This window comes from Ixodes scapularis, unplaced genomic scaffold (genome assembly GCF_016920785.2).
Source record: "Ixodes scapularis isolate PalLabHiFi unplaced genomic scaffold, ASM1692078v2 PGA_scaffold1__304_contigs__length_218370807, whole genome shotgun sequence".
In the NCBI taxonomy this organism is placed as follows: domain Eukaryota; kingdom Metazoa; phylum Arthropoda; class Arachnida; order Ixodida; family Ixodidae; genus Ixodes; species Ixodes scapularis.
In genome coordinates, this window is record NW_024609846.1 from 39922973 (window position 1) to 39946960 (window position 23988).

At 41.5% G+C, this 23988-nt stretch overlaps 1 protein-coding gene across 1 annotated transcript in view; it reads left to right on the top strand.

Moving 5' to 3' along the window:
- Positions 1-12789: 12789 nt before the first annotated feature.
- The window catches only part of LOC115317441, a 32371-nt gene continuing 21172 nt past the window's right edge, over positions 12790-23988 (top strand). The window contains exons 1-3 of the mRNA XM_042290493.1: positions 12790-12832; positions 12901-12962; positions 23109-23207. Of these exons, the coding sequence (XP_042146427.1) occupies positions 12790-12832; positions 12901-12962; positions 23109-23207 (204 nt within the window). The remainder of the gene's footprint in view (positions 12833-12900; positions 12963-23108; positions 23208-23988) is intronic.

Sequence of the window (23988 nt, forward strand, 5' to 3'; positions counted from 1 at the left end):
CTGGCGGCTATTGAAAAAATGACTGTTAGGCTGTTGGTGCCTATAGAAATTTGTTATTCACCAGTTTTTTTACTTTAAACTCAATTATCTCAAAACAGTGTTTTTTAGTACATAGCTACCATTTTTTCCTTAACCTGACATTATGGAGGGTTGATTTTTTATTTCTACCACATACATGGGTGTTCAAAAATACTGGACTAAAATTAAAAATGTGCACCTAGCAGTTTTTGAGTTACAAAGTTTTTAATAGATGAAAAAAACTAAAATTTCAGTACTAGAATAAAAAAAATATTACAAAAAAAACGTATTTTAGTTTGGTTCACATAATTCTAGTTCAGTGGATAAAACACAATATTTCGAACAAAATGATATATGCATGACAGAAATACTCCTAATAGTCACCGAGAAAACTGTTCCTCAACATGGCCTCAAATGCATGGGGAGTATAGGACTTACCTTGTGCCCTTAAACTATTTGTAAATGGACTGGTAGCTGCAATAAAAATGCATAGCGAAAAATGCAATTACATCGAACGAAAATTGCAGCGTCTCCCCATGGACCGATCTGCCAAGAGCGCTGTTTAGCTCTGCAAGCTGGCTTTCCCCCTGTATGAGAGTCATCCTTGTGGGAGAGCCAGCTTGCAGAGAAAGCTGGCTTTTTTTCTTTTGAGCAGCCGCGTCGGCCGCCCAGGAGTAAAAAAAAAGTCTTGTGGGGGGAGAGGGTGAGCCGGTAAACGAAGAAGCGGCCACTATATAACTGCAGTCGGCGTCCCTCATGATGTACAGATGCCCCTTCGAGCGTGAACAACTTTTCTAAATGTGGCGTGCTTGTTCGTTGTCAAATTCATTAAAACTTCTATAGAGAATTGCCCGCTATATCAAAGTGGTAGACGGCTTTTTGAGAGTTTGATATAGTCAGGTTTGACTGTATTATGTTGCCCACAGGTAGGCGAAATCAGATAAAACGTGGGAGGGCGGGCCGAGTGATAAATTGACTGATTATCAGGCTCGACACGACATAACCTCTTGATTACTGTTGTAGTTGTGATTTTATTATTTTAAGGTTTTTTTTATGAATAACTGCTCGTATATTTCTTTTTATGCGCTGCAGGTTTTATCACGCAATACCGATTTGCCGAAGCCATCATCTTAGCCATCCAGATATGCTGGCAAAAGTGGCATGGAAGAAAAGAGCCATGGACAGCCCAGTCTGCAGGAGAATGTTTGCGAGTGGTGCATGTTGGGAAAAAAATAAAATAGTAAGTTCCATTCTCTTTGTCTTTGTAGTTTTGTTTCATGGCAGAATGAACACCTAAACCTGCAAAAATTAGCAGTCTTTTTGCACAATTTGCTAGCTGTTGTCATCAGCAGTCCTTTCTGCATCTAAATTATATTGTGCATGCATGACCAGGTCACCACAGAAGACACTAGGTCGGCCGGATCACATCAGAACACGTCAAGATACTAGAACACGTCAGGATACTAGAACACGTCAGGATACTAGAACACGTCAGGACACTAGAACACGTCAGGATACTAGAACACGTCAGGACACTAGAACACACCAGGCCACCAGAACACACCAGGCCACCAGAACACACCAAGACCCGTGTCTGAATTTCCGCTCTGATGTAAACGTCAGAAACACACCAGACCCGGGCTGGTGGATTTTTCAATAGGGTATTGCGTGCACCTAGTGCTCCCCGCGTTTTAATGGCTAATCGTACAGCCTAAAGCGAGTGTTATGCGCTGACTATCTCAACAGGCACAGGAAAAAATCAAATACCAAAGAAATTTTCGCATTGTGAAGGTTTTGGACACCGCTTTGGTAAAGAAGCATCTGCCAGAAGCAGCTCACTCCATCTGAGACGCCGACGTTTTGTGTCAGAACTGCTTCAGCCGCTTAAGAAACTCGCCTAAGAATCTCCAGAGACATCTGAGCCTGAGAACATTTTTGTTCCTCAGGAAGCAGCCGTCAAGGTTCTCAACAGATTCATTCAGTAAACATAAATATATCTGAAAGCACGGACCAAGTTGAAATCGCACTGTCGGAAGCCTTACGCAAGGCGGAAGAAGAGGGAGATCGAGAGCGTTCTAGTTAAAAAAAAAAATCATCAAGCCTCACTGCAGCATATGGAGTCATGGATGAGCCTGGAGCCTCGGTACAAAGCTGTAACATCTGTCCGGAGTTGTTAAGCAACCTGAGAGACGCGTTCGATTTTTCTGATTTGTACCAAGAATGATGCCATCTCCTGACCTCGCTCCCAAATATTCTCTCTCAGCAACATATCCAAAAGATGATTCCTTCAGCAACCCGACACCTGATCCAAAAAAGCAAGGAAGAACCAGGAGACACTCAGAGTGTGGTGAATTCTTGAGCCCTTCAAAAGAATGAGGCTGAGCGAAGAGGGCGTTCAGGCCGCACTAAATTGTTACGCTAAAGATCAACTCAACTGCTCCCAACAAAGCCCGAACAAGAATGACCTTATTGGAATCATTTCAAAGCTACAAAAATAATACGTGTCAGAACGTTTTATGACTAGGTTCTTTAAGGCGGCTCACCCTAACACGGCAATTGGGCTCACCGCTCACCAAGTTCTCATTCCGGCCAAAGTAGGGGTGGTATACATCTTGGCATGAAGTTTACGTGTGCACGTACTGCGGTAACATTAAGCTAAGTGTTTGTGCCTTAGAAAAACCCACTGGAATAATAAGAAGTGGTCAAGATGTTCGTGAACTGACCATATGCGAAATACCATCTACGAAGGGTTTCCTCAGCCAGGGCAGCTCATGCCCAAGATCTGAAATTCTTACTCGCCTGTCCTGGGAGTCTCAGGTGATGATGGAGTGTTGTATGCATTCTGGGAGAGAAAAATGAGCTGATAAGAAAAGAAGTGAGTCCTGTTGCGTTTGTGAAACACCTTAGAGATTGCTTGAGAAAATGGGTGCAGCGTGAATATATTCGACGCGAGCAGGACGAAACGATAAGTGAAGCAAAATAATTCCTAGAGAAAGATAATGTCCTGCGCCATCTTTATTTTGCAGAAAATTGGACAGTTGTACTGCCTGAAAAAGTTCAGTCATATCACCGGAAAATGACCGATGTTTTAATCTTCACATGGGTGGTGACAATTAGAAAAAGGAACGCGTAGCTGCGCCCTCATCAGTGATGACAGCAGCCACAATTCTGCCAATGCATGCTACGTCGTTGCGAAAATTCAGGAATGGGTTCAGGACGCTGCTCCGCTGTATGCCCATGTGACGTACGTCGGTGACGGTGCGGGAAGTCATTTTAAGAATCTGTATCAACCCCATGAGCTCATGAAAACCAAGTACGTGTCGGTCAAATGGATATTTTCAGCTACTGCACATCGCAAGAACGCCTGCGACGGGTTTGGAGGCAGTGTCAAACACGATGAAACTCTTTTCAATCTCCGCGGGCCTGCCACGTCAGCTATTAAGTATGCGTCAGATTTGGTGGGCGTCCTAGAGACAAAATTGCCGAATGTTGCACTAATTCCCCTGCCAAGGCCTGATGCCGTAAGCGTTCAGGAAAATGAAAACGAGAGACCGGGATTCCGTCCGGACCGTGTCTGGTATTCAATCCTGGCACTTTTTACAGTGCACACCCGTCAACCCACTGCGGCACGCATTGTTGGTATGAGGAAGGAAGCGTCTGCAAAGAAGGCACTTCGGAAATTATACTCGTTTTTACCGGCGTCCGTGAGCACTGTAGTGCAAAGCGACTACAACAAACCTCATTAAAATCTGATGACAAAGAGTTATAAAAATAATTTTACACACCCGGTACCCTTCGGTATTTATCTCTTTCTTCGCGTTTTACGGCTTGAGGGCACCTTTTCAAAAACGCAGTCCAACTCCGTAGTGTGAAATGGTTCTGAGATTTTATTATCCGTCTGAAGGCGACTGCACACGGACGGAAAAAACCTGACCCTCGGGCCCGGCCGGCGCGCCCCGCTGTGTCCACCAACGCGCGCCGGAGAGCCAGGTGGATCGCCCTAGGATGCCTCGGCGTCTGAGATAAACATTTGTTAAGCGGAGCAGCTCCGGTCTTTTCCTTTATGTGGCTCACACAAAGACCCTATACGCCGGCTATTGAAAACAGGCCATACGAAGCACGCGACATGAGAGAGCCTCTCGATCGCGCCCAGTATACATGGATTTTGTTTGACTCTTATACATTAACGCACTAACAATTCTAGCTTTAAAACCAGCGTCCGCCTCTGTGCCGTCCACTGTTTCTTTTCAACCACCCTCGGACTGTGTTCACACTTTGTAAAATAATGAATTCGTCATCTATGGGTATCTAAACGCCCTATTCACGGTGCTCCGGTAGCCTCACTTTGGTTATATATCTAGCTTTATAACTTAAGGTACATAAAAATAATGCAACATGTTTTTGAAGATTCTGTTAGTGTCTATGATTGTTCTTAGTGTGGGATAGTTAAAGAAAATCGCACATTTTTAAATTGAGTTTCAAAATAACTCGTAATTGAAGGTTCTGGTGTTTATAGGTGAGGAGAAAAATATTGATAACATTTAAGTATTTTTGCGGAATGTGCCATGTTTGCGATTGTTTCCTAGAAATTACCTACGTCAATGCTTACTGAGGAATATTTTCAGTCAATCCTCCTTACATGTAGTTTTTCAGTAAATATTTTCAGACCGGCAGACACAACAGATGTTTTGGGAGAGGTGACTCAAACGCCAGCTTCGCACAATTCGCAGAAAGCGCTTCGCACTGAGGATGTGCTTCTATTTTGTTTCCGCAAGGGCAATATTTTTTTTCTCGCAAAACGGATTTCGGTTTTGTTCTAATTGGCATGGAGGCTACAAAATATATATCTATATATTTTTTTTTTGCAAAAATTAAAAATTGTCACCGGACATGGTCGGCCAAACTTATCTGAAAACACTCAGCAATAAAAACAACACGAACAATGCCAAAAAGAAAAGACGCAGATCCATAATCATGCGCATGCTAGTGGCTCGATTGATTGACGAAAGATTTCCATACCACCAAACATATTTACTGCAGATAGGTTCAACTTGTTATGCATTCCAGTTGCGCTCTTACGATTGTCGACATATGAAAGAAACGCAAGGAATTAAAATATCACTGAGCGCGGCGAGACAGAGATTACGCATGAAATCAATCAGCCCTTAAAATCAGTGATGACTCAACAGCTGCGATGACAACATTAAAGGAAAACACTAAATGTTGTAAACGACGTCCCTTAAACGAGGAATATAATACCAGGTATTATATACCAGGCATCAACCGGCACCGGCAGATGCAGTAGGTAGTTCCCCCATCTTTTGTTGTGACTGGTCACGACACACACCTCTGACTGTCGTAGTTGCGGGCAGAGGGTGGCAGCCGATCATTCCATGAATTCAGACACTCTTTTCGAGCTAAAACGACATTCTTTTTTATTATTTCTGATGAGGAAATGATCTTATCATTTTGAAGAAGAGTTGTACTGAGCGACGTTCCATGGAATAACGTTCCTGGTACGCGTTCCTTTTAGGAGGATGGGGGGAACGCCGCCGTTCCATCATCCATTGGTGGAACTGCTACGGGAACTTGTTGCGTTTTCGAGAAAACTGCAAAGCATTAATATTTCTTTTATTTTTCTGCAATTACTGGAATCTAATAGAGATTTACGCTTTTGCTATCGACTATTTCATCCGCCGAATTTCAGGAATGGGTAGTGTCCGAAAAATAATTGAAAACGAAGAACTGGAACCAAGCCGATAGTGTAACCTAGAGACGTAGTTCGATGTGGAAATTTCCACTGGCTTGCTTCATTTTATCTTCGGATTATTCAGCAGCACACTTCTTAATTAAAACACTCAAATATAACGTTAATTGCCAAAATCTAACAACTTTTTTGTAATCTTAAAAAGTAGCAGGCACGCATTCCTTCCGAACCACTGGAACCTGTTACGGAAACTCGTTTCGAGATTGCAAAGGAACAAGAAAAGAGGATTCGTTCATGTTTCGGGAACGTGTACAACACATTCCTTTCGTGAGTCACAGCTTAAGAAGCGCAGTGCGGTGCTTATGCTGTCCACCCTTCTTGCTTCGGAATTCGTTCTTCTGCGTTCTTATCGGCTGACGTTGCCATCTCATCTACTGTGGCGCGACAAAAGACCCTCTTGGCTTGCCACGCTTTGCGTTTTGAAAGCTGTCATTGAATGAGGTGGTATTTAGACTTTGAGGGACCGGTACTGTCATTTATACAAACGAAACGTTTGCCTCGTGGAACCCGCACTCTCTAAGTAGCCCCCTCTGCACGAGGGACTTTCGTTTTTGGAGCGCAACTTGGAAGTTAGTATATTGGAGGGTATGAAGAACACTGTGTTTCTGATTGGATGATCTCAATCGCGTCAAGTCTAAACCTCAACTTCGGCTTTAACCAGGCGAGTACGATGGGGGGGGGGGGGGGGGGGGGGGACGACAGTCATGTTGTTTTTGGTCAGAACGTTTGAGGTGAACAAGAACGTGTGAGCCGGTGCGTCGTCGTGATTCACTCGTCAGTTCTGTTGACGCCAAAGTTCGGGGCGACGTTTTCGCACATTTTACCGGAGCCGCAGCAAAACATTTCAGTAGTAATTGGAATTGTCTTTACGGCCTGCTGGGACAAAGTGTTTATGCCCAAATTAAAGTATAAAAAAATACAAAATACAAAAAAAGCGCGACACGCTATAGAACTTCGCAATTTTTATTGTATTTATACATCTTCGTTTACATATACGTATACATGCTGGAGGTTTCTTTTTGCTTTGTGCAAAGGCCGCCCTTATGCCCGGTGCCCGAAGGCGATTCCATGATTTCTGTAAAAATATACATTTCACCCAAACTGAAAAAAAAAAAAACTACGATCATTGACAATAAATTTTGAAGCAGTCTTCACGCTCTTTTGGAGTGCCTACCAGGCTTTGGCAGTTATGTGGCCCGAACTAGGAATGGAGTGCAAAGTTGAGGTACCATACTTCAGATTATTTGGAACGTTGTGAGATAATAGGGGCTTTTGAGAAACGCAAACAGAGGAACAATTGAACAGTCCTGTGTTGTTCACAGTAGTCACAGCAATAGCAGCGACACGTCACGGCAACATCATTGGGCATCGGCGTTGCGTTCACGCACCGTGGGGTGCGTGAACAAAAGCGTTCGGAACAAAATCGACATATGACCATTTTGTTCCAAACGCTTTTGCTTTTTTCTTTTCTTCCGAAGCGCGTGAAAACGCGTTTAAGGTATCAACTCTTGACATTGACACTGCTACAACGGCATTTTGCTATCGACTATATTTTCTTAGATATGCCCGGTGCGGTGGGCTCCCTTTTGTGCGGACCCTCTTTCACTCAAGGTCAGGTGTCAAGTAAAGGCATCTTCATTATTTAAACAATAGGCATATTATTAGTTTGGCTTGCAGTCTGTTGTTTTCCAAACAAACTTCTTTTTGCTGGAGATGTTCTCCATGCGCGCAAAAGCTGGGTTCAGGTTTTCGTTTTCTTTCTTTTTAGGATTCTTCAAGCCGGACTATTTAAATAAAACTGAAAAGCAAAGTCTCTACGAAACACAATTGTTTGCGTGAAGTTTTTGCTAAAATGAAATACGTCCAACATACGTATACATTTCATATTGTTCGCTGCTGATACTTGCGTGCGCACTGCAGAAAATAAATAACACAAGGCAACAAACCACCATGTGCCGAGTACAATCCTTAATACTTGCATGTATCCATATCCTCTAGCGAGTGTCGAGATAACGGAGGTTGAGGTGCTGAGAACAAACCGGAGAGCATGTCATTGCAACAAAACATGCAGACGCACCAAATCCAAATTCAAACAGGTGGTAAACACCATTGACCTTTCTTAATATAGATTTACATTAATTGTACCCGTTATTTCACATCAGTAAAAAATAAAAAATAAACAATTGTGCAAATGAACACAAAACCTGTTTTACAATCCCTGGTCATCCACTTCTCCGTTTCACTACCGGAGCGTACGCTACGATCGTATGCAGTCAATCAAGCGGCGCTAAACTTTTATCGTCATGGCACCCGTCGTTTTTATACGTTTGCGATCACAGACTATTTCTTGCATTGTTTCCTGTCCGTGATTGATTTAGCCGGCAGAGCAAACGATCAAAGACGACGAGCGCCACTACGATACACTTTTGGCTCTATTGAATTTGCTCCGTCGGGTCGCGGTGTCGGCTGCGTCGGATTTAGAGTGAACCAGGGCACAGACACTTCCAAAAGACACCTTGTGCGTGATGCCATCTTTGTCTGCTAGCCCGGGAATCACCTTCAGGGCATGCGCTGTTAATATGTTGTGCGGTATATCAGACGGTGTGCATGCGTCTACAGCTCGGTGAGTGAGATATGTTCGCCCTGGTGATAAGCGCTGGAAAGGTCTATAAGATAAACATGCTGCATACAACGAGAACACTATGTGCAAGAGCTGTCGGCTCCAAATGATGCAGATTCTTTGTATACGTCTGGAGATACATATAGATATTTTATTCGCTCAAATTTACTATAGTGAGTGACAGCCCAACAAGCGCATTCTATGGGCCATAGGAATTTAGGTATGGCCCACAGAACGCGTCTGAGACTGTCGTGTTCAGCGGCCTATTGATATGCTATTGAGTATTGACCCCTTTGGAAGGCCACGTGCCGATTGATAGAAGATATGCCCCACTGCTCAATTACGTAGCAACCGACCCCAAGAAACGTGCAAATAGCGCCAGCGGGACTGGGTAGCTTCGACTTGCGCTACCGCTGCACGACATCGGGCAGGCGAGCCGAGGCGCAATCGAAAGCAAGGAGCTCGAGCTTTTGTCCGGATTTCTGCAGGGATGAAGAGGCTTCCAACAGAAAGGGCTTCCAACAGAAAACAGAATTTTGAAAGTGTTTTTTTTTTTTACGCCTATTCATCAAAAAGGGTCTTCACGTCGCAACCCCCAATGATGTCGCAAAAGCCGGAGTGTTATATGCTGTCCTATTGCGATACTGGCGGCTGGTCGAAGTTCTGGCAAGAAAGCACGAGAGAATGCGAGTGTCGCCGTAGTCGCTACCCATGCCTGCCGAAACTTTCGCGCACCGTCAAGCTTGAGAGCGACCTGTGTAAGAACATGCGACTGCCACACACACCACAGCTGTTGGGACGCCGCCAAGATCGCGACTGGAGACAACATGACACTTCTATGACGTCATCAGGCGGAAATTGAGGGACATGGTATATAGGCGCATAAAGCCACAACCGCGCATAAAAAAAGAATGTCGATTTTTTTTATTTTTAAAATAACTGAAAGGGCATCCGTTCGCATAAATTAATAGCAAAGTTTTAGATGTTGACATACATTGGGCCATATCCGCTCAATTTCTCAGTGTGGCAGATAATTTGAGCGGCCGTGGTCGTGAGGTTTTTTACATTATGGGCGTAGTGTAGCGGTTACTTGTGCTCGTGGAGGCTACTGAAACCTGGACCTGGCATTGACCGCAAAGTCCTGACAATGACCGCCAGTTAGCTATCTTAATCGTCAGCGTTATCGGTTTCGGTTTCTGTTCATCAGTGTTTTGTATTTGGCAGTGTATTACCATAACTTGAAAATATTAATAACAATGCAAAACTGCTTTAATTTTATTACATTTCTATACAATGTAGTGAGATTGTTTAGCAATTCAAGAGCAACTTTCAATCGTTGCCTCTGTGGGACCATCGCCATCATAAACTAAAAGCAGCGGAGTGGCACAAGTGAACTGATCGGAGAAAACCATGGACTCTGTAAGTCTGCGATCCCGTGCTGCCGCCTTTTGGAGCTAATTAAAAGTGCTTCTCTGGGCAAATTTTTTTTACGTTATTATCTTAGTTAGAAGGCAGTACACTTTTATGTTCGTATTTTGCCTTTCAGTTTATATTTGTGGTAGAACGCGCGCGGCGAAGGAATCTGGAAAGCGGCCACGAATGAAGAATGTAGAGAAATTCTGATTTGCTTGGAGTGACTTCATGGTCACATTATCACTACTTGTCGGCGCGTCTGTGGCGCGACGCAACTGAGTGGCAACACTTAAATGCAGCCAATCTATGTGGATTGTTTGAAACCTTGTAAAGAAGCTGCTCTGTCGCGTGATTATGTACAGTCGTCATGAATCTAGCTGCAACGTTCTGGTAAGTCTTGATTTACGAAGTTCAGGTCCTCTGCAGTAAAACCTGCATTAAAAATAGAACTGTAAAGTCTAAGATGCATCTAACAGTTTAAAAAAGAACATCCGCATTTGATGCCTGGGATCCCAACAAAAACTATCTTAAGCCTAGTTTGTATTTTTTACATCAGCAAGTGGCTCCTTTTGGGGTTTTTTGACCTTGTAATATGCAATTGAAAAATTGATGGACTTTTTCTGCAATGTGATAGTGCATATAGTTTTTTTTTTCATTTACTACAGTTTTATTGTTAGCAACATTTCGGATTCTTGAAAGCTGCTATTTAATTTATTGTTACTATTAACATCCATGACCTTGCTTGCAGCCTCTCCAGAAGCTAATTAATTTCAGGCTTTAAAACTTTCTTCGCACAAGTCTAGGGACGTAAGAACTGTATACCTTTTCATCCTCAGTCGCATGGGCGGTGCTATTTTGGAAGCAGGTGACGGGCAGCCATTAGGTTGCTTCAACTCGTCGCTCCGCTCTCGCGTCCTCGTCTTGGCGGATCCGTTGCGTATTTTTAGTAGCGTTTCAATGCGCTTTATTGCCTCAATCCATAAAATGTAGTTTTATGCTCAAATTCAGTACCTAATTGTATTACATTATAATTTACACAACTTCTGCAGTTAATTTCGTACCTCCATTTGACTATATTTACCGTCGGCGTACTGAATGCAGTGTGAGAATGAGACCAATGACGTACCCGATGACCTGAACATGAGTCCAGTCGTTTCGCTGCCGATCATAATGCCGTGCCTTTGTGAGAATGCTTGAGCCAAGCACACAAATGCAGCAATTACTATAAGAGAAAAAATACTATGCATATTTTCGTTATGCGCGAGCTCTCAGCGAGCTTTCACCAGGCTATTTTGCACTGTCAGAGCTGCTAATCGTCTCAGCATAGTTTGAAAACCTGCGAAGCGTGTTCGCCAGAAACAAACTTTGAAGATGGCCCTTTCTAAAACGGTTTAGCGGAATATTAACTTCGTTAAAAGAGAGCCTTTTATAGACTGAGAACCGAATAAGTATAACCCCCATTAATTAAACAATAATAAAAAAGCTTAGTGTTCTCTCATTCTTTAATTTAGTATAAAGGTGTGTCTAGCTTACATATTTTTCTAAGTATCAAAAAATATAAAATATTTAAATAAAAAGAAGAGAAAAGCATAACTACTGGGCACCAGCATAAAGTCGAACCTTCCTCGTGCCAATGTAAAACAACATTATGTAATATTGTATTTATTTCGTCTCAGGACAGCCGCGACGCAGCGGAAAACACTTCGTCGCGCCTAGGAAAACCACGTCTCTACGTAATGATAGAGTGGAGCTGCATAAAGTATAGACCAATTAGTAAATGGTGGGGATGAGTTTGGAATGTTAAGCTTGCGATTGTAGGTGAAAGGATGGTTTTGAAAATGCACAAGCTGTTTGGATTTCCACACACAATTTTACTGCGCTCTTGCTCAGACACCTGTCCACAAAGTGACATAATATAATAAGGTTCGCATGGAAAGGTTTTTAATTCCCAAGTTACTATAACAAAAGTTATAGTAAATATTATAATTCTAACGGTCGCGTTTGTTCCCTTGTATTTCAAATAAAATGCCCAAATAGCTTATAGGGACACATTTCAACATTTATCTTTACACGGATTAACTACTAATTTTAAGTTACATTGGTAACTTTTTGTTGAAACATAAAATTACCTAAATATCTTCGAAAAAGAACGCTTCCACTTATAGCCTCACTTTTACGAAGTTTGCTTTTCGAAGGGTTCAAGTGAAGGTCGCTCTCAGGTCACCATTCGTAAACGGTACTTGAGTCTTATGGAGCTTAGTGCAGTCTTTGAGTGACCTTGTTTGTTTTTCCCGCGCCGCCACGCCGCTATTCGCCGAGATCCACCACGTGAGGAGCAAAGCATCCGGCGCCGTGCAAGAAAGCCACCTTTACGGTAGCTCCGCCGACGTTGCTCGCGCTCCGGCGTATGTTCACCTGATTTCGCCTCCTTCTCCTCTTTTTCTGTTTTCTATGCGCGGCGGCGCGCGTGGCGCCGCTATTCGCCAAATTTAGTCACGTGGGGAGCAAAGCATTCAGGGCGTGCAGGAAAGCCGCCGCTACGGCCACCCGCCGAGGCTGAATGCGCAACTCTGCTACCGTAGGTAGCGATATACAGGAACTCTAGGGGACATGCCTCCTGTGACTCTTCCTTACCTTAAAAACACTCATTCTTCTAATGGCTTCTGACAAAGCCAGGTGTGCGAGTTCAATTGTTTAGAGTATGGTGACGCACGGCACGTGTCGGAACGTGACCGCGGTACAGATCGCATTACTTTCGCAAGTGCCATCATAAAGCGACCCGCGGTCTCTCATTGGTCATTCTGGTTATACGTTCACATGTCTTAGCTCACACAGCCTCATATATAAAGAGGGGAATACGTGTCGCTAGCAGTCTGATATAGCGACAGCCTTTTTTGTCAGCACGTGTCTAAGGCTGATATCGTACTAGTCTTCTGTTCTTCATATTTGGTTCCTTAAGCGAGAAGTGATAATGCTGGCCGCAACAGTTTTCACGGTAATCATTGCGGCTTTTGGTAAGTTATGGAATATTATATATTAATGCTTCACATGTTTCATATATTATTCCTGCTCTACTCAACAGGTCCAATAACGTGTTTTGAAGAAAGTTTTTATTGGCGATGTCCAGACGAAGAATTCCAGGGTGTAAGTGCATTTTAACTACTTATAAGCAATCACAGCGTTATCATTTGTCTTTATTTTGGTGAGACGGTGTGTGTATGACATTTATGAAATGTTTTGCCTAAGTTGCGTATGCGTGTTTTAATGCTGTAGATCTTGTTCACTGAGTGGCGAAGTTACCAAAAAGGACAGTATGAGCGTAGTGCCACTCTTACATACCCTAGAAAAAGCGTCCATGAGACTTCACCACTCACGCTCGAGCAAAACGCATGAGCAGACACAACTACACTGAATGTTTATGGCAGCATATTGGACGCGAAAGAAAATTGAAAATCGTAGCAATATGTTGCTCTGAAAGAATAAATATAGTTTAATATATTAAAGGTAAAGTGCACTAGTACCAATGCTCATCAAAATTTCAATCGATCTCCCTGGTATAACCTAGAACAAGAAACAAGAGGGCCTCAAATACCATATTTCTTACGCTATAACGCCTCTTATTTTAGTTGTAACAAAAAGCGTTCTGAGTCTATGAGAATTTAATATAAATTTTGAAATTTAACTTAGTGTTCTAAAAGCTTGGCTACTGTGTGAACTAAATCGCTGAAAAAGAACGGTCAATAATGTCGAGACACATAGACACACCTACCTATTTTTATTCACGCCTTTTTTTCTGCTCCGTCATTCCTTTTGGGGGTTTAATCTCCAAAGCTGGCAGTTCCAACGAGCCTTGCAGCATTCCCTTCCAGTGTTTTCCTTGCCCCTTTTTCTTAATAAAAATATAATTATTGTAAAGTGCCTGTTCATGCATTTGTTTTGGATCTTTTGAAACACTGCTACCCTTCCTTTACATTGTCTTACTTTTCGCTTTTCGTTGTAAACATGGCAAGCATATAAGCATGATCTTGAAAACACAAATTTTATTTTGACCAATGACGTTTTGTTTTCAAAGTACAGTTCAATAACGAGTGGACATCTGATATCAATGATTAAATAATATTACTTTATAGCTTTTCATTCTTTTGTCGGCAGATAACTTGCATTAATTGCACGCTTAACTACACTCTTCTCTTATCGCTGTCTCCACTAATTTCCTGTTTTATTTGAGAATAAGTATAGATATATTTATATAAGGAAGAAAAGTCTGCTCTTCGGCTGTAAGCGGTACGGTTACAGTGATTAAGCCCCCAGTAATTTTTGTAATTTATTATGCCGTAAAATATGTCTGGCGTTTGGCATTTGGAAATTTTCAAGTTTCCTTATTGCACCTATTCAAATGGTATTAAAGGGTAATTCCTGATTTTGGCACTTGTCATTGACATAGAACAACGCTTCCAAAACAAATATCTATTATCTTCACAATTGCCCTACATTTTTCTACGAGTACGAATCAAAGTATTATAAAAAGTTGGGGCTCCAATCCATGCTGTGGAGGTGGTTGGCCAGCGCAGCTGTGCTATTACTTCAAACGATTGCCCACTGCACAATGAGCCCTTTTGTATTGCAGACACCACCAGGCGGTACTCCAGTCTTTCATGTTTCAGAGAACTTCCGGTTTATAAAAAGAATGAACAAAAGACAGCTTAACACCACTGCTTGAAATATAGATGAAACGTTTGACCACCAATTGACCAGGCAAACGCCAAAACAACGTAGGGGTGCGAGATTTGTTAAAATGCTTCGAGTATTCTTGTAAACCAACTTGCCTCCTCCAAGATGTAATATTGTCCAGCCGAAGGCCCTCGTTAAATCTCCAGGTTTGTTGTCCATGTAGCATTTATGGCTTCCAGCACTGGTGACATAAGCAATCTCAACAGGCCTGCAAAGACGGTGCTACCGGAAGTCGCCTGGGACGCCGGCGGCAGTTCATGTTTGTAAATAGCAAAAGGTCTATAACCAAATGAGCGACGCTAGAAAAGTAAATGCACCGTACCAAAACTTTTTTTTTTATATATGAAACCCTTCGTACGCTGCCTTTGACGTGGCAGATTATGCAGCAGCAATTTTCACCTTTTATTTATTTATTTATTTATTTAAAATACCCTCAAGGCCACCGGCTTTACAAAGGGATGTGGGGGTTAGTGGCAGTTGTACTTTGCAGCTCAATCTGAGCAGTATAGATTATTTAGAGCAGTTCTAAATAAGCAGTCCGGAACAACTGTTGCAATAGATGCGGGAAGGTGGTTCCAAACCACTGAAGGTTTCGGAATGAATGACTCTCGGAGTGCATCAGTGATATAGCTTAGAATGTCTACTTTATACATATGATCAATGCGTGACGAAATATAAGACGGATGATTCAGCAGTCGGTTGTGAAGTAATGAGTTAGTGTGGTATATCTTATGAAAGAGACATAAGCGGGCTGTTTTGCGACGTAAAGTGAGGTTAGGCAACGATAGGCTAGTTTTCCTGGAGCTCACGCTCGCCGTGCGATAAACGTTAATAGGAATAAAACGAGCAGAGTGATTCTGAACTGATTCCAGATCATTAGTTAGTTTGCAATGACCGGGGTCCCAGATGGAAGAAGCATATTGCAATTTAGAGCGTACAAACGTTTTGTGCAGTGTTAGTTTCAGAGATGAAGGGGCAAGCGAAAAGTTTCGTTTTAGATAACCCAGCATTCGATTAGCGTTATTAATAACCTACTCAGCATGCTTTGCCAGGAAATATCTGAAGTTATATACAAACCTAAGTATACATAAAAGAGACAGAAAGTAAGGGGACATTTTCGAGAAAATAAGAAGGAGCATTACATTCAACGATACACTAATGGCCGTGGATTTAGTCGTCTTAAGTTCCATCCCCCATAATTCACACCATTTTGAAACATGGTTTAATGTGGGTTTGTATATTCAGAACATCCCAGGCGTTAGTAACTTCTCTGTAAGTAACACAATCATTAGCGAAAAAACTAATTCAAAAATATATCGAATTCGGCAAATCATTAATATAAATAAGGAACAATAGCGGACCTAATACAGAACATTCTGGTACTCCAGAATTGACGGAGGCGAGTGGTGATGTGTCATCGTTAGCGGTTACAGACTGGGGACGATCAGTGAGAAAACAAGTTATCTAGGGCAGAACACTTGCGTCAATGTTTAAGCTGTTAAGTTTTAATAGCAGCAGGTTGTGTGAAACTTTATTGAATGCTTTGGAAAAGTTAAAAAAATGCAGTCTACCTGGGATCCTCGGTCAAGCGCTAGGTGCAAATCATGGGTCAATGACAAAAGTTGTGTTTCGCAAGAGAAGGATTTACAAAAGCCATGCTGAGCGTTGCTGAAGAAAAGGTTCGAAGATAAACATTGAACTAGTTGTGAGTAGATGATATGTTCTAGGATCTTGCATGGAATGCAAGTAAGCGAAATTGGTCGATAGCTTTTTGGGGAATATTTATCACCTCTCTTGTGGAGTATTACTCCCTTCCCTATCTTCCAATCAGCAGGCAAATCTCCAAGTGAAAGCGACTGGGAAAAAATTTGAGATAATATCAAAGAGCAATACATTTTTGTGTTTTTGAGGAACTTTGAGTTAATGCTGTCGGTGCCAGCAGCGGAAGGAAGTTTTAAATTATCGACTACTTTAACAATGCGAATGGGATCGACAAGAACGGGCCCCATAAGCAAAAAGTCACTCTCGTCAAATCTACAAGAAGGCGCGTTAATAACGGTTTGAAAGAACTTAATAAAAGCATCATTCAAAACGCATGCATATTATTGCTAGAAATGATATCTCCTTTCGCGGCTTTGACTGAAATTACGAATTTTTCTTTTTTACTAACAACATTCCCAAACTCCTTTGGGTTAATGGCTAGTATAGACGGTAGCTTAACGTTAAGATACTCGTATTTCGCGTCTTGAACAGCATTTTCGTAAACTGCGTTGCCGTTGTGATGACACTCCCACCGGTTCCAGTTACTGGAAGATTTAGCGGCACGACACAGTCTATTTTGCGTGGTCGATAGCCTCCTCAGTGATGGGTTATACCACGGTGATTGAGGGTGAGACGTTAGAGATTGCAGTTAACTGTACTTGTCGGTAAGGACGGCGACTTGACCCTTAAAAATATTCCAGTTCTGCTCAACGGAACACTCGCAGCAGTTAACAAAATAGTGATCTACGAACTGACTCAGCGCATCGTTTATAGTGTCGAAATTAGCTTTTCTGTAGTCTCGAATAAGTTTTATCTTTTTTTCTACCAATACACTTTGGTATGCTTCGAGAGACAAGTACCGAGCAGTGATCACTTAGTCCTGTTAGGTGACATATTAGGGATACAAGGTCAGGCGTGGAGGTTAGAACAAGGTCAAGAACATGTACTGACGTGGCTGCAATTATGGTGGGTTCTGTAACTAGCTGCGATATGTTAGAATCGGAACACATATTCAAGAAATAAAAACATTGCAATGAAAATGGATTATTAAACGGGCTCTTGTGCGACCAACAGGTGTTTGGGTAATTAAAATCGCCTATAAGAAATATTGGACTGGTTGGAAACCTTGTTACAACCATATTGAGAGCATCATGGAGTTCGTTTACAAAAATAAAGGTACACTTCGGCGGACGATAGCAAACACAAAGAATAACTTTTTTATAATTCACCTCAAAACGAACGCAGAGAAACTCAATATTTAACGCCAAGTTCACACAGTAGGAAACAATATAGTGAGCTACTGCAATTAGTACACCACCTCCAGATCCAAACTGCCTATCGGAACGATACACGTTAAAACGTTTTGGACCATCGAATACTTCACTGTTCCGTATTATAGCGGAAAGCAATGTCTCGGTGAGTACTACGACGTCAGCCGTTGACGAGTCAAGGACAGCGAATAACTCATGTAGTTTTTTTTTTGCCGCGCTCTTTATGTCAGTAAAAAAGATAGACATATTTTCGGAAGAATGACAATGATCGTTTCTCTGAAGCTATGACAGAGGGGCTTCACTCGCTGGCTCAGCAAGGGCGCCAGTGGCTACATCGGCAAGACTAATCTCAGAGAGGGCCCCGAGCTCACGCACACTATCGGTTTCGAAGCAGTAAACATAAACCTTTTTATTAAAATGAAACTTGATATACCGCAATCTAAAGTAAATACCTGGATTTAATGCCTTCGCAAATTCGATTAATTTATTTCGAGCGTGACGTGTAGCTGGTAGAAATCCTCATTAATACAAACGCCACTGCCCTTTGCCATTGCAACAAGTGATTCGCCGTACGCTAAGGAAATTAAACTGTCGTCGAGATAACCGATATGGATCTAAGAGACAAGCCTGTCTGAGTTGACGCTGGCAATTGAAAAGTCTTGAGGAAAAAAAACAGAGACGTCATATTGTGAGGTGAGCATTGAAAGTGGGGAGGTAGAGAGGCGGTCTTTATGACCGAGGCACTGGCAGCGCGTTCATAGTTAGGAACGATTAATCGGGCAGCTAAATATTGAACTGATTCAAGAGTATTAATGAGGTAGATTTGGAAAAGGAGTCTAATTGCCAGCCGAATATTTTATCATTGGGCGAACATAACTCTCCTAGCCCAGCTGCCATAGAGCAGGAGGTGCAGGGTGCAGGCAGCGTCGGATGTAACCAAGTGCCCAGGAACATTTATTCAGTCAAAGAAGCCCAGGAGAGATTAGGGCTGGAGCGAAGACCAATATGCTTATTCGATTCAACGCGTTGGATGTCTTCTGAACCTAAATATGAATGAAAACTAGAGAGAGAATACTTGCGGGAAAAACAAAACAAAAAAACTTGCAATTTGAACAGTTTGGCAATATCAGTCATTCAGCACCAATTGATGACGCTTTCAAGTGAATTCTGAAGAAAAATATGATAGTTAATACATTTTACTTGGCGAAATATTACACAATCGTCGCTGAAAGACGTATGTTAGAGGAGACAAAGCTAAAGAGGATGTTAAAAAAAACGAAAAAAAAACGAGGTGCTGAACATTGTATTGGGTGACACCCGAAATGTCATAAGTCAGGTTGCCACCTCATGAGTTTATAACCGTATATTGGACTCGGGATAAAAGAAATCTGCAGATCCAAAAAAAAAGTTGGAGGATCGATATTCAGTTGAGAATATTTTGAGATCAGGTGAGGTGAAGAACACAATCAAAACGCTTTTGAGAAGTCTAAAAAGATGGCATCTGTCCTGGTACGTAATTTCATGTTAGTATATGAGTCGAAGGAAAATTCGAATGGCTTGGGTTTCGCATGAATATCTCCGATGACTGCCATGTTGATTTTAAAAGAAGAAATTGTTGTCGGTTAAGTTATTCATCTTGTTAGAAAACAGGATGTGCTCAAAATATTAGAATGCAATGCCTGTGAGGGATGTTTGGCTCTAATTACCTGGTTTCGAACGTAACCGCTTTTGTAGACACGGATAACTCTGTCTATCTTTTAGTCTCGTGGAAAACGATGACTGGTTAAATATTATCTGAAGAAGGTCACTGGAGATCACTTTGATGTTTTTAAGTTCATTTGTTTTAATGGAGTCAAGAACTAAGCAGGAGCAACGTTCGGGTTTTCGACCATCTTTGGAATGCCAGCTGCTGTGACGGGGATCAATTACATGAGGGAAAAGAGAAGTGGAGGGAGGGAAAGAATGTTATCTGAAGGCCCAAAAGTGAAGATGAACAAAAATAATCACACATTATATTCGGGGCTAGCTCGCCGTGCACAATAACACCACCATCATCTTGAAACTTGGTTAATTGGGTACTCGAGTTGGGCGTAATTGTTTTTCAAAACACATTGGGGGTTCTGTCTAAGAATGTTGGGCGAGTTCTGGTGAATCTTTTTTTTATCGAGGTTTTACTTGCTCTCTTCTTGAAGTGTTACGTGTACTCTTTTTGGAACAACACAGCAACATCCCCCACACGCTGAGAACCATTAATACAGTTTTTTGTTTTATAAAGGCGTTGTTCTTTGTCTTCAAGTGCCTTCAGCCTTTTATTATACCGAGGTTGCCCAGAGACCACACGATTACACGAGAAGGTAAATAGGAATGAATCGACTCAATTAACTTTTACTTAAGCGATAACCAATTTCCCTCAACAAATTCGAGGAGTAAGAGGAAGTGAAATACAGTTTTGAAATGTCATTGTCACAGTTTGATCATTTTTATTGTTGAAATGACGAATAAACCTAGACACTGGTGACAATATATGTAATTATGTAACAGTATATGTATTACTCTATTACCACTAAACCAGGCAAGTGAACACTAGATTCAACTAGATTGTGTGACGCAGTAATCGCCAGATCAAGAATATTATCGCCGCGGGTAAGCTTGTCAACCACTTCAGCGAGATTGATAACCATGCAAACAGCAAGAAAATGCTTGGATTCATGGAACGTAGGTGTTAATAACTCCCAGTAAATTTAAGGGAAATTAAAATAAGCCTTTCGAAAGAACTCGATAGAAACGTCGAAGGACAGGGACAAAGTAAAGAAGGTAACGACAACACGAAGCGTATTCGCAACTGAACGTTTAGTAAAAAACACACTGACTTAAATACCTCAAAACCACGTCATTTCCAGCAACAGCGTTCTATCTCTGAAAATAACATTTCCATAGCTAACAGGGTAACAGACGGCTCACTGAGGGGTTAATGGCATGACAGTTCCTACGGTAATGCCATGTCCCCATTCTGTGTAACCACCGCCTTTGCAACTCTTCTGCTAAACATGCACAGTAGTTAAATAGAATATGATTTGTTAGTGTGGAGAAACTGTGTACACATATAGAGACCGGGTGGTGCGAATGGTGTCGTCCGTGATTTATTAGTTTAGGATAAAGATGCGGTGGTAATGTGGGGCCAATCCTTAGAAAACAAAGCTTGCGGAAAGCAGAACAATTGGAGTCCGGATGCACAGACAGATTCTTGGCTCAAGCTCGCGACAAATGAGAACCAAACAGTGTTGATATTCTTTCTCTGCTTTTCCATCGATCTCTTGCGCTCTTTTTCTCTAAAGCCCGGAGCGTGCTTGTTGCAGGGAGCAGAGCGCCGCTGTCTCTCTGAACACTTAAAGGTTTCTTCCCGCCGGGACTAACACGGATGCCTTCGTAAATGACGTTCGTCTGTCACTCATGTCCAATCAATAAGAAGAGCGCTGCCACAGCGTTCGGCTGACAGTTGGCTTATCGACTTTCGTCTCATGTTTGAAAACGTAAATGGTTAGGTGCTTCTTTACGCATATTATAACTATATAGACAGGTAATCTGTCAACCTTACTCAAAGTAAAAAACACCAAGGTGAAGTGAGAGAGCTTTGTGCCACTGCGCCAAAAATGGATATGGCCTAACCGATTAATATATTTCGGGGCGATACGAAAATGTCTTATTTCCGTTAAAGGCAAAATGTCGTGTAAAAGTATGCAATCACACGGGTATAATATCATGTATGTTTAAAAGAAAACATTCCTTTATTTAAAACAAAATTTCGGTCAACCCGCTTTAGAGCGTTATGCCGACCGCTAGGGTGCGCGCCCAAAACGCGCACCTCTAGAGATGGATTCATTTCAAAACTCCATAAGGGGGAGCGGCCCTATCATCACGAAAGAATACCTCTGATCACGACTCTTGCTATTCTGAACTCATTCTAGGTGCGTCTATCACGCGTAACATCCAACCTATTCCCATTATTTTAGTGAACTGGATATGTGTTTTAGTTATAGTTTTTTTTTTCCTTTAGGAACCGACTCCGAATGACTTTTCCGTTTTGGTCAAACCGGAAACAACAGCAGTAGGATTCTTGATAAAACGTATTTTTTTAAAATATAACGTGACCTAATACAAGGAACATAACATTGCGCTAGTTCTCTTCCAGAAATAATATAAATACACGATATGCATCACAAACGCAAATGCATTTCATAACTATTCAGAAAATGGTGTCTCCATTTAAATTACTGCGTGTAGCGTGGTACTGATGCCAATTTATGCGTCAATATATACTTTAACGTTTTAATTTTCCAAAGAAGGCTCCTTATGACTGCAGCTCCAGAGTGAAACCCTGTTACCAAAGAAAACAGCATCAATTACACTAGCAGCGGCTTACAAACATTATGTTATATAGTCTGTTGTATATTTAAAACTTCGCGTAAATACGCGTTATTCGGCTATTTCTAGAAGCCCGCGGAATATGTTGTTATATTTTGATCTACGCCGATATTTGTTTGAAACTAATAAATGTAACAACATGTTGTTTTTTTTACTGTGGATCTTTGTATCCACCAAGCAAGTTCGTCTGCTTCTTGCATAGACGGTGCAGTGACATCAAGGAGCAAGCTCCGATTTTAAGATACAGTTGGCTGCGTGTTTTGTATACGAGGCACAATACTGTCTGTTTCAAGCTTCCATGTTGTCCCATGCTGGAGCCATCGAAGCTGTTCCAAGCTTCCATGGCTCCAAGCTTCCATCCTGTCTGTTAACACATTAATGACTGCCTTGCCCTTTTTTACGGCTGTCGAAAGTTTCACCGCTGTCGAAAGTTTCAAAAGGAACGTTGTTTTTTGTCGACATGCAGGTACTAGGCACGACCCAAAAAACTCAGAGCCGAGGCGTTTGCTAAACAACAAAAAAATGGAGTCAGGGGTTGGCGCCTCGTCGCACACGTGATTATTCTTTCTCGAAGCTTATCGCCTCCTCTTTCACGCGCTGATAAACTTTTTTTGTTCATTTTGCTTGCCGTATAGTTTGATGCTCTTCTGTGCGCATTTGCCCTCTGCTTCACAGCAGGTACGAAAGCTTTTAGTGGAGAACCTAATAAATTAAATTGGCAGTGGCAAATAGCTGAATACCATAATTCTAAGAGTTTTTGAACATATATATAGAAACCCCACACATCAGAGTTACCCCTATAGGAATAGCATACTCAAAGTCCATCGAAATTTTGCTTGCTTAAATTTACATGTGGTGAAAGAAAATGGTTTCTAAAACAAGCCCGCTTATTTAACATGTATGCCTATTAATACCAATTCACTTCATTGCTGTTTCCGTGTGGATTATTTCATGACTAATTTTTTTCTGGTTCCGTTAGAAACTGAAACATTCAAAACAAATACGCGTTCAGCATTTCTATGTAAAATTAAATGTTCTTATTTCTTGATCTAGCTTTATACTATACTGTATATTTATTCAAGCCTTTATTTTTCATTTCAACTAGCCGGGATATGCGTTGGGTTGCAGTTACCTTTGCATAAGTGGCCACAAACCAGACAAAAAAACGTATTACGGTTATTACAAAGATGCTACCGTGTGTGTGGTAAGTACGGCTACACATTTGTTAACCTTATGTTTGCCTTTGATTCCCTTAATTCCTAACCTCTAACTGCAGTACAAGGTGTAACCGTGGTACGCATATTTTCGTTCAAGAGGGGCGCATGACGTTTATTGCATTTTCTTTTATCAAATTTAATCTTTATTTTTTTTTTATTCCGAGGGTTTTGTTCAAAAGAGGTGATATAAATATTTTATGTAAACAAAGAATACTATTAATGCAATCTAACGTTTTGTTCATTTTGTTAAGAAAATGTGAGGACTCATTCAACAAATGGCAAGTGAGCGTGCATTTGACATACAAACCAATTGAACCTATAAAATTCACATTCATTGAAAAAGTCAAACACTATTGCGCAGCTCATTGCAGCTGATAATTTAAAAAGGTAGATTGTACAGTCCCATTCTTTCAGAACAAGCCGTATTTAAATCTATCAAAGGAGGAAATCTCTTAATAGCTGTCGTTGTGTGAGAAAGTCAACTTGAAGGTTGAGCTTAATGTTACGAATTCATAATTTTTATATCACTGCTAATTAAAATGTTTCATTGGACCTCGATAATGTTTTCAGCGCAAGCATCTTAACTGCAATAATTTTTACATATGACCAATGGCTTTTTTGGATGTATTTATTTTTTTAAATAACATAACTCGCCCCTGGGAAGTTGTTTCGAGCTTTTTCGACGTCCATCAGTGTTGTCGGATAAAACAAAAAATAATTTTGAGTCTGCAACAGAAAACACCCAATACAGCCTAAATCGTTAGTACA